This window comes from Agelaius phoeniceus, chromosome 13 (genome assembly GCF_051311805.1).
Source record: "Agelaius phoeniceus isolate bAgePho1 chromosome 13, bAgePho1.hap1, whole genome shotgun sequence".
Taxonomy (NCBI): Eukaryota; Metazoa; Chordata; class Aves; order Passeriformes; family Icteridae; genus Agelaius; species Agelaius phoeniceus.
In genome coordinates, this window is record NC_135277.1 from 7,031,641 (window position 1) to 7,043,693 (window position 12,053).

The 12,053-nt window shown below is 42.0% G+C and overlaps 1 protein-coding gene across 1 annotated transcript in view; it reads left to right on the plus strand.

Annotated features, from left to right (window-relative positions):
• Positions 1-12,053, plus strand: part of AGBL1 (AGBL carboxypeptidase 1) — a 246,847-nt gene that overhangs the window by 160,481 nt on the left and 74,313 nt on the right. Inside the window, exon 21 of the mRNA XM_054642371.2 lies at positions 770-930. Coding sequence (XP_054498346.2) covers positions 770-930 — 161 coding nt within the window. The remainder of the gene's footprint in view (positions 1-769; positions 931-12,053) is intronic.

Genomic DNA, 12,053 nt, shown 5'->3' on the forward strand with positions numbered 1-12,053 from the left:
ATTGGCAGAGGCAGCAGCTGGTCCAGCCCCTGATGGGTGATGCAGTCTCCAAGTGCCAAAGATGAGGGACTCTGCAGTTTTAGTTTCTTTCTGGTTTATCTGAGCTCTGTGTGTCTCCTGCCCTCCTCTCACCAGAAGCATGAAACTGCCATCAATTACACTGACTTCCTCTGATGCAGGCCCTTGGTTTAAAACCAAACACAGAATATTCACAACCAGCAAGGATCCACAGCTTGGAGAATTTGTCTTGTGAAAGATGAAGTTGATAATCCAAACCCTGTTTGTGCCACTAGCTTTTAAGAGACTGAGAAATTCCTTGGAGGTGTCTGTTATTTTGCAATTACTTTGCAATTGATTTTCTTAAAAAACAATTCATAACTTGTTAAAGATCTCTTCCTCTCTTTTCTCTCCTTTTCCAGTTCCTTTTTCCATCTTTGCCACTGCCTAATGTTTATAATCACAGGACTTATTTTTTCCCCCCCATTACTTAGGTAGACAGCTCCTCTACAGAGAAAAACTGGATGATTTATAAAAGTGGATTTACAGTCAGATTCTCCTGGGGTCCAATTCCTACGTCTAATTCTTGCAACGACTTCTAAAAATTTATTTGAGACATTTAAACCATTTGCCTCTGTTTCCTCTGCTGTAAAACAGAGGCTATTTTAGGATAGCTTCTGTAGACCACGTGCTGTTAATTAATTTACAAATGATTCTGTAGGGGAAACTTCCATATGTAGGAATCATGAAACCTTGTGCTTCTCTCCATCAGGGCCTGCAGCTGGGAACACAGGAGCTGGAGGAGATGGGAAGCAAGTTTTGCCTTGGTTTGCTGATTCTGCACCTCAAATCCCTGCCCTGCAGCAAGGAGCTGATGGCTCAGGCAGCACTCCTGCTGGATCTGGAGGAGGAGATCACAGACAGGGCACAAAGGTCAGTGACTGCTGTATCCAGAGGGCTCTGCTGTGGGAATGGAGTTTGGTGGGGCATGTTTTGGGTTTAAATCTGCAGAAATGGGCTCGCCTTATGGCTGAGATTTGTATCTTGGAAGCTGCAGTGTATGGAGAGTAATTAGAATTGAGATATAATTGACTCCCAAATAAACTACTGAAACAGTGGGTCCCTGCCCTGCAGCCATCCATGTGGAGAAAAAAAGGTGAAAGAGAAGCACCTGTTCTCTGTTTTCCAATGATTTTCCATTTTCCTATCAAAACTGCTTACTGGCACGTGAGAATGGTACTGCCCCAGAAAAATTCATCAGCAGGAAACATTTTCCTGCCCACTGTCACATGGGGTTCTGTCCAGCTCAGAGCCTCCATGGAGAGGATCTTATAAGAAAGGCATTATCCAAGTGCTGCACTGTAGGGAACAAGTATTGTAGATTATAAAAGGACATTGGTAACAAGATTTAGAAATTGTGGACCTCATACTGCAAGTATATTCCTATAAGTTCTTTTTCTCACTGCATGGAGTCCTTTAGTCATTTAGAGCATAGATTTATGACTTTTTGATGGACAGAAAGAAGTTTTGATCCCGCTGCTTATTTAGGACATATTTTTCCAGATTGCAAAATTAATTTACTTGCTTCCTATGTTCAGTGGGGGGTATTTTAGTGAGTTTGTCCCATTATAAATACAAGAGGAATTTGACCTGGAAAAGTGTCTGAGACTATTCAGCTTGAATTTGTGATGAAGCAGAAATACATAATTTCTCTAGACCATCATCACTTGTTAGTGCTATGTGCATCACATATGTTTGCAAGAATGTTTTTCCAAGACACATGGAGAAAGAAGACTTAGTGATGTGACATGATTTGAAGCTCCCCGATGGCTTTGTCATCAAAGAGCTCTCTCAGCTTCATCAATGAGCATCAAGTTTTTCAGTTGCAGAAATACCCCTGTAATTTATAGCAGACTTCCAGTCTCTCCCCTGCAGGAACATTTACCCAACATTAGCACCACCTGTTCCTCATGCCAAAACCCATTCTTGCAAGCTTGTTCACAGTTTTAAATGTTTATGAGGGACGGTTTAAAAAGAGGGATAAAATGTAGAGACTTTGCTTTGGATTAGCTGTGCTCACTTGTAGTGTGAACATATAAAGGAAGCAATTGAGGTGGATGCTAAACACCATCCATGTTGTGGACAGCCATCCAAAAAATCATTGCTATGTCATTAGAAAGAGCTGCTGGAGCCTGGCTAGGTGGCTGGTTTTGGGAAATAAATCAAACTTTTGAACTGGAGCTAGAAGAGCCTTTGCATGAAAATAATGTAGTGGAAGAAAAACATCAAACCCTGACTTCTCTCAAACATTGACAAAAAGCCATCTGGTCACAGTAACTCAGTGAGCATTTTCTGTGATCTTTGTAGCCTTCTGTTACTTTTTCCTTTGGCTGACTTTATATTAATTGGAATTCATTCTGTTTATCCAATACTGTGTGGTAGTTGATCAGTACAGAAGGAAGATCTCTAGTGACAAATATGTTTAAAGAAGTTTAAAAAAAAAATAAAAGTTCTCTTACTTTGTAAAACTCCCATGTGTCCTCAGCAGTTGAAAGCAAAGTCTTCTACCTCTCCAAGTTTGCCCAGCAGTAGTGAGCACTCCATGGCATCCAGGAATGAATGTCATTGCTAAAAGGCAGCTGATAGGTAGTTGTTAACTTTCACTTCACTGGGTGTAATTGCAAGTTTGTGAAATTTTACTAGCTTGGATGTAATTTGTTACCATTTGGAGACCAGGTAAACAGCTGAATTGATAATCCCACCCAGAGGTGTCACATTGCAGGAGCTGGTTGCAAATGCTGTGTGAAGAGAGATGCAGGGACCAAAGTGTTTGCTAGCATAAGAATAAATAATTCATGGGAAATGGTTTTGCAGCATATTGATTCTGATTCAGAAAATTAATACTTTCTTCCCATGTTTCTTTGAGCTGAGCCAAGAGAATTCCATGGTTTGGTTTTAGTGGGAATGCTGGAACCAATGGAAGAATGCAGAATACAGAGGGCTCACTGATACAGACAGGAGGGCAACTATTTCTACATCCCTCTCTCTACTCACAGCTTTTGAAAAAAAACCCATATATATTCTTTATCAAAACATTTCTCTGGAGGAAGCTGAGGGGTGGCATTCAGTCTAATATTAATCTGTAAATATTAAGTCTAATCTAGTTCTGAGAGGTAGCACCAAAATCTTGTAGCTTTACTGCTGGTATATCATGACATCAATGGAAATTATACCCTGCTGTTTCCTAGGATAGACCCACCTCTGTGGGTTTGAGTGAAATGTTTGTAGTTTAAAATTAGCTCTGTTTTCCTGTGTGCTTTCCAGAAAAATGCACAGTATCCTTACATGCTTTCTATACTTTGCCTCAGAAAGTGTGAGTGGGTGTGAATAAAAATACCCACATTTCTGTGTACTTTTGCCAAAGCAAAATCAGATTTAGGGATCCTTCAGGTGTAACACAGGAAAAGTTTTGGGTGGTCACTTGGTGAATTTTTTTTTTTCTTAAATGCTTTAAATAGTTAACAGCAGTGTGTTTTGAACAGCTTACAAGCTATCCCTGTTCCAGAAGTCTGCAGTGTCCTGGTCCCAGGAAATGATATGCATGACAGATATTTAAGTGGGAGGCAATAGCTTTTACTGTAGCTAATGTTTTCTGGCAAAGGAAAATGTGTCCCAAAAACTGTCCTGCTGATGAGTCTAGAAAGAGATACAAATTTGGGTGAGGCTTTCCATGGCAGTATTCACCAAAATCAAAAGAAAAGATTAGTATTGTTCAGCCTGGATGAAAACATGAGCTTTTCTTAGTTGTTAGGGTTTTGTTTTGTGGAAATCAGGCTGAAATTAAGCTGTGAGCAGCATGATGTATTGCACAGTGCTGATGTTAAATAGATCTATCTCAATCTAATGTGTTTTCTGTGTATGGGTTTCTGAGCGCCCATCTCTGTAATACTCTGGGTGACAGGTCAAGCTGTGGAACAAGAAGTTAATCCAGCACTGGATAAAGCTGACTCCCAGATGAAATGTCTCATTGCAAAGGTACAGAGATCAAAAGCTGTGGAGCCGGAGATCTCTTCTGTTGTGAAATCCCTGCAGTTCATGTCCTGCATTTGTCTCTCTTTGCCCTGGTGTCTGCTGTGCGTGGCATTGACTTGGCATCTCAGCATCTCCCTCCGACAGCAAACATTTTCACCTGTCAAGGTTCATAACTGTTTGTGTCCTTTAATTTTCCTCTTCAGGCTCTCTGTGCTCTGGGTGTGCTGCAGCCTGATTCTCTCACCACTGCTGTGAGGGGGATAAAGGAGCAGGCTGGACCCTGCTTCCCTGGAATAAACTATTTGCTGTGCACTTTATAGAGCTCTGTCAGAGCCAGTGGTCAGTAAATTGGAGGCAGGTAATAACTGTCAGGGAAGTGCCTGCTCTGAAGGAGGCATCCTGTGAGAATGGGGATTTCTCACACCAGATCAAGTCCATTGTGCTCAGTGTGCTGTCTCTAATGAGCCAAAGAAAGGTGGAAGAAGCCTTTAGCAGACCTAACTAAACACACTTTGGTGCACAGCCAAGAATTTCTTCCTGTCCCCACTCCACAGTCTCTCTTTCCTCTGAATTGTCAAGTGCAAAAGGAATCATTCACAAGCATGAGTGGGGCCACACTTGGAATAAGTTTCCAGCAGAGGCAGTGCTACTTCTGAGAATAACCAGGAGGGGCTGAACTTCCACCAGTGGGGCTGTGTGGCCAATGGGACAGTAGAGTATTTCCCCTAAACACAAGATGTCCCAGGATACCATGAAGTTGCTCTAACAGCTCTGTTTTCAACACGTGGCAGCTGTCTCAGGAACATGCCAAAAATGGAGAAAGTACAAGATGCAGCACAGAAGATGCATTAGAGCTACAATGTGTGATGTGAGGAAGAAAGGTTAAATTGCTCCAGGCATTAGTTGGTCTTTTAATTATCAACCTGTGCTTCTGGGACATATATTGACTCTCACATTCAGGCACCCTCATGTTACACAACACCTCTGTAGGGACTTAGATGATGTGGCTTTTCTTTTCACTAATGATATTTCCACCAGCACTGAATAGGTTTGATCTTATGGGCCACTCTGACAAGATCAAAGGCCAAATATGTGGAGAATTTTCTGAGCTTTGCAACCGCTTTCAACAAACAAAGCCGTGTGTCAGGTGCTCATACAAGCAATTTATTCTGCTCTTTCTCAAACTTGGCCCCATAATATGGTATTGCCATGCCCTAGGAAGAATTGCTGATGTTTCCAGCATCCCACCATGCCTTACAGTCAATTCTGGCATTCAGAACCTTTCTGTGGGGAAAGTGAACTGCAGCTTGTACTTCAGACATCGTGGTTTTTTTATAATAGTTTTCATGCCTCATTTCCTATAAAAGTAAATAAGTTTTAAGTCACTGCTGTCCAGGTAGCTTCACATTTGTCATGACCACAAGGAGGATGGGAAGTGGCTGTTCACATAAAGCAGGCTGGAGAGAGACAAGGAGGGGATCCCCTTCCTCTCCAATATCATCCCCTTCCTTGTGGTTTAAACTGATGGCACATTCCTTAATTTTCTTTTTTTCCCCTGCCCGCCAGGTTGTGCTAGGAAATGTTTTGCATACACTGCAGCAATTGCAGCCATTTGTTCATGAGACATCTTGGGTGTTGAGACAGACTTTTGTGAAGTCATTTTCTGCTGACTCTGACATTATTTATCTCCTGTGTTTCTTCATCATTTCTTACCTTTCTTGAGCACAGCCAAATCTCTTTCCAACCCAGATGGTAAATACAGCTAGCTCTGCTATTAATCAAAAAACAGAAGGCTTAATAATTTCTCTGTTTCTTTGTCCAGATGTAATCTCTTCATCTTCCATCCAGTGAGCAGAGTTAGACTGGTCAGTGTACAGATGGCAAAGCCAGAATTGACAAGAGGGATTTGCAGGTCATTTGGAAATGTGTGTGCTGTTCCTCTATACCACATTGATGCACCATCATGATCCTGGATAGTATTGAACTGTTGAATCTCCCATCTTTTCACTATAATGCACCTTCCCCTGATTATAGCTGTGCAAGCAATTTCACTCATCTTTTAAACTGTGTGGCCAAAAGGTGATTCAGATCAAATGAAAGTGATTTTGTGGAAATGAAGCAAACAAAAAAGGGAAAGTTCAAACAAGAAGAAATGCAGCTGGAGCAAAGCATGCTCACTTCATTTGAGGCATCCTTAGTGCATCTTTGAATAGCAGAAATGTGGTGTTTTACCCACATGCAGTAATGGAAATTGCTTCCCCTGCTGGGTGGGATGGGTCTTCCTATTCTTACAGGTGAACGTGGGTGTCAGTGTTACATTATTTTGGTTTTACATCCTGAAACAAATTGCAGCTCAAGGGTTTAAGTGCAAGACAGGAGTTCACCCTGACAGCACCCCATCCCCTCCAGCTCAGGTGAGGCAGCAGCCTCAGTGTCCAGTTCTGAGGCAGAGTGGACAGCTGGACTCTGGGCAGCCCTCTGACACCTGGCTGAAGATGAGGGTGCTCTTTGGTCCCTTAGAGAATTTAACCACAGCAGGAATTATTTGACCAGATTTGATTCAGGTTTTTATTTGGCTGGAGTTCCATTTTTCTGTAAGTAAAGATTTGGTGCATTTTTAACCTTGATCATCTGTAGACATTAAATACCTCGTGGCAGCTTTCAGAAGAGGAGGGTGTTTATTGATTCTATTTTTTTGCTTAGTCACAAATTTTATTGCTGGTAAAGGAATCTGAAATTTCTACTGTTATATGAGCATCTCTGGATGAGGTATTTCTGTATTTGGATGCTGGAAAGAAAAGTGCTGTGGGAATGCATTTACCTAAGTGAGCCACACCACTTTGTCACTTTGGTGCAGAGCATGGGGCAAAAGGGGTTTCTATAATGCATTTCATAAAACACTTGTGAGAGCACAGTCTAACATTAATTCAGTATGACAGGTGTGAGAGTGGCTGATGCTGGGCTTTGGCTTCAGAGCAGTCTTATGTTGCTGTAACCATTTAGGATCAGTTCAGGAAATGCTTTAACTCCTGACTGTTTTATAACACTCTCCAGCAATCTTTCACACTGATGTTGCAAAAGAGTCGTACCTCCTTGCACCCCCAGGGTCTGACCTAAAGATTTGCTGCCTCTGCTATTGAGAGGAAAAAAACCTCAGATTTCAAGTTTGAATCTACTACAGATTTTTGATTTTATTGTTTTTATATGCCTCAATAATCTTATTTGCAAAATAAAAATGTGAACCTTCTTCTGTCCACCCCTCCATCCCTCTTATCCTGCTCTTTTCTGTGCCTCTCCTTTGTTATTGTGAGAATACAAACCCGGAGAATTCTTTGGAGGCTCAGCCAAGCAATGCAGCCTATAATGAATATATTTGGTATTCAGAAGGCTTTCATGTGGCTGTTCACAGGTGAGCCGCTGAAATTCAGCAACTTTTCATTAACACTTTCTAGAGCTGTCCTTATTTTCCTCCTATTGATTTTTATTATTGTTCTGAAATGCCTTGCAAGCTGCTCAGCTTCTGTTGACTGCTATCAAATGCCAGCTCCAGCTATGCCAGGCTGGGTATAAGTATTCATGCTCATTTCAGAGGCAATTAATTTATCCTTTTTTAGCTAATAATAGCAATTTAAATAGATGCAGAAAGAAAGGAGAGGAAAAGAGCAAATGGGAAGAGAAAGAGATCATAGGAGGAACTTCAAACATGCACAGAAGCACTGCTTGCTATTGTATCTGTCTGAGGTTATTCAAATTACCATACTCACACAGATCTGACTGGACTACAGATAATGAACTTGTATATACCCAGCAGAACAAATGGGCTCTGCAGTGCCCTTTCTGTGAGGCATATTGCCATGGTGCTGTCTGGCATTAGACATTTTGGTATTGATCAGGAGCATCTGTATTTCTGTGCTGCAGTCTTTCTCCCTTAAGATCTAACTTGAAATATGAAAGCCACTGGGGCCCTTCACATGTTGAGATAGCAAAATAAAGCAGAGAGCCATCAGGGGTTCAGAAGTCCCCATTTATGGAGCATTCCCCAAAGCAATGCATTGTGAGGGGTGCACTCTTTTCTCTGAGGTGGCCCTGAGATACAGACCAGGACGCTGCTGCCACCAGAATAGAATAAATGCTTGGATTTTTTTTTTCCTAAGAGGATGCAAAGGGTAATGGGAGAATCAGTCTGTTTAGACTCTTGATCATTTTGAATGCAGGCAGAGATGGGATTTCAGGTTGAGCATGTCACAGGTCTAGTGCTGAAGAGGCAGGTTCAGAGCACTATATATAGCCCTATACAGACTATATCTATACTGCAGCAGCAGCTGAACACCAGTTGCATTAGATTTAGAGCTCTGGCACAAAATCAGGAGGAGAAAACTTTGTCAGTGCAGCTCTGCTGGTGATCCCTGTTCTTTGTTTTCAGTTGTTTGACATTATTCAGAGGATATGGATGCACAAGTGCATCCCTGTGCACTCCCTGTAGTGGGAGTCCTTGTGTCTTCATGTCGGGGGAAAAGCATAAATAAACACTAAGGTTGTTTCAAGGATCTTGGCTAGTTAGTGTTTCCTTGTGGAACTTTTCCAAATGGTGTTCCCAGAGTCCCAAAATAACTTGAAACTTATGGAAACCAGAGAACAGTCAGATTTTTCATACCAGTACATGCTACAGTAGCTTCTTTCAGGCAGGCAAAGCAATGGAAGGAGTGAGTAGGATGGTAGTTAGATGAAATGCACTTCCAACCTTTAGAAGTAAGCATGTTTTTTAGGATGTTGTGTGTTTTTCCCCCTCTTCATTGCAATTGTCACTTCAGTTGACCTCTACTTAATCTGTCCACAGCTCCTACCAGAGCTTTTTGAAGAACACAACCATGCAGGTGAAAATTAGACTGGCTGAGGATCAAAATAGTCTTTTCTATCCCGTGTGTTGGGGAGTTAATCACGTGGCATAGAACACAGGAACAAGAGACTTAGATCTGGATTACCTGGATTATCAAAGGCTTCACCATGTGGCTTTCCTCACCCCTTGAATCCAGCACAGTGGCTCAGATGTCCAAGAATCACAGAACTTAGAGGCAAACCAGCATGAATGCCAGTGCTCTGTGAGCTTCTAGAATGTCTCCCCACCCACCAGCAGCATCAGAGGCTCCAGTCCTGCAGAGCAGGAGGTGGTGCTGAGCGTAGCAGTGCATATATTGCCACTGTCTGAAGTAGGTTTTGCTGTCATGGGTGAAATACAGGGCTAGAAGGAACCAAATCCTCTGTAAAACCAGTTTTTCACCAGGAGTTTGTACCTGTATAAATTATTCAGACAATAAGAGGTAAAGAGTCCCAAATGGATTTGATTTAACAACTCTCATAGTCTCATTGTGTCCCCATTGCTGCCTCCTTGCTCTGCAAAGAGAAAACAAGAGCAGAGATTTCTGCTTTCGAGGTAAATGCAGTGTTGCAAGTCCTTTTGGTCTGGTGCCCAGCCTGCAAATGAGAGTCTGACCAGGTCTCCTCTGCTGTGTGGCAGTGTTCAGCTGCTATCCAGGAGCATATCAAAAACTTAGCAAGCCATATCAGAGACTAAATGGTTAAGGGGGTAGAGAAGGCAGAGAAATTGATAATTAAAGCTGTCAAGTTGCAGTAAGAGGAGCACATAGCCTGGAAGGAAAGCGGGTGGGCGAGCAAAGTGTCATATTTGCAGGTGAAAGTTGGCACTTGAACAGCATTTTAAAGCACTCCAAAGCCACCTCCACTGACATCTCAGCTGCATTGTATATTCTGTCAGAGGCTCTGGCTGTTCAGTGTATTGTGGCTGTGACTCACACACAGACCCTGCCTCTTGCTGCCTCACCAGGTGCTGTACAGAGAGACAGGCAGAGGAATTGTGTGAGACAGGAGATAAACCCGTGCAGGTTGTTGTTCAAGCCCCAGCACACACGTGCACCAGAGTGGGTGAGTGCTTAGGCACAGAGGTGCAAACGTGAAAGGCAATCGCTCCAGCCCCTGATAATTCATTGTATTCTCTCAGAAACCATATGGATTTATTAGGATGTGTATGCTTAACGTGATGTAAAAAAAGAACTTATGGGAATTAGGCTGGAGTTGAGAGTAGAAGGATGTGAGGGGGAAGATGCACATGAAATTAATACTTAGCTTTTTGGTTTTTTTGTCTGCAGAGCAAAAATGTGTTCAAGCTTAACATCCCAGATCCTGTTCTTATGAATATAGAGAAAATTCTCTTTCAAGTGCAGCAATTCTCTTTCAGTACTGGTGGAGCCCCATCTGTCTCTGGCCATGGCCTCTCTGTAGTGCAGCCCAGGTGAAGGGATCTTCTGCACCAGTCCAGGACAGAGCCCTGCCACTTTCTTATTGATGTCACAGTGCAATGTGAGAGGTGTGGGGCTGATTCCAGGCTGGAACAGTGCAGATGGACCTGTGAATGTGCTGGAAGGGCTCAGTGTGCACGGGGGATGGGGATAGTGGGAAAGGAAGCCAAGATTCACCAGCAGAACTCTATGGAAAATTGTGACTCTGCTAGAAGTGGATTGGGATACAAATGGATTCAAAAAATGGCCAAAACAAATGGAAAACCAACCACACCTGTTTCTTGTGGGCTTTCCTTTCTCAAGGAAAGATTGTCACTTCCTGCTGCTCTTGTGTCTCTGGGAAGATGCTGAGGGTGTAGGCTGCTGCTGCCTGGACTATGAGTGCTAATGGAAGGGTAAGGGCTGCTCTCAGAACACCAAGGAGAGACAGAACAGTGTAAGAGGAAAGAAAAAGCATTCTATTTGTCTCTCTTTGCGGGTATTTTTCTTCATTTCCTGCCCCTGGGCCATCTCCCATTCCTATTTCTATTTGTTCTTGTTAAAACTTGTTTTTGACTGGAGGAAAATTTAAATTTCTAGAAGGTCACATTTCATTTTTAAAGTAACAATAGTATGCTTTCTGGTTAGACTTTCAAATATACCTCTAACCATTTAAAAATAATTAATCAGCAGCTTTATCTATGGCCCATAATTCACCATTTAATCTATAATGGCTTCCTTTTAAGCTTTAACAGTTACTTACTACCTTAAATCCCTATTTAAACATGAATTTGAGGATTTGGACTTGTAAGGGAGAATAAGCAATAAAAGCAGCTGAATGCCTGAACAAGATTCTGCTATCAGGCCAGTATGATCAGAAATTAGGAATAACTTGAAGAATAGAAAGCATCTGTTCCCTATTTCTCTGTCTAATCTGTTTGTTCTGTCTAGCCTACCCAACATGTTTTTACATCACACTCTGTACTTGAGAATTATTTTCTGAAGATGCCATTTTATAGCACCCTCCAAAAAGCACCAGCATCTCGTTAAAAGATAAAAGTCCCATGCAATTCAAAGAGAAAGCAAATACCCATTCCAAAGAATAAAGCTGTGCCTCGTCTTCCATTGAACTGCAGGGGGCAGCCAAGAATTTGGGGAAAGTGTCGCTACCCGGATTTATCTCGTCAGGCTTTTCCTGGAATTAATACTTATTTTTTGTTCTAGTACACAACTTGTGTTTTCATCTGTGAAGAAATGAATCATGAGAGAGGATGTGCTGTAGTACTTTAGTACAGTCAAGTGTCCTTCCTGGCAGTGCTCAGCACTGGAGATTTCATAGAGGGATGCAGCCACTTGCCATAGTGGGCAACTGCAAAATGCCCTTATCCCCTGGGGGAATGATTTTCTATCTTCAGAAAGTGATTTATTTATACCCGGGAACACAGGAATTTGTAACATTTCTGAATAATTATAATAACAATAATTCAATCTAATGAAATGTTCCAGTGCTCTCATTTTCTGTATAACTTACTAGTGCTTTTTGAATCTTGCATTGCTCCTCACTGCACCCTGCTATCTTGTGAGTTTTATAGATTAGCTGCATGTTGTGAGGAAAGAAAATATTTCCTTTCATCCGCTGCTCTTTCACCTTTGCAAATGCATCTTTATCCTCCACTGTAACAGAATAATTGAGAGTGCCTAAATTGCCAGGCATTTTGTAAACAGCTATCA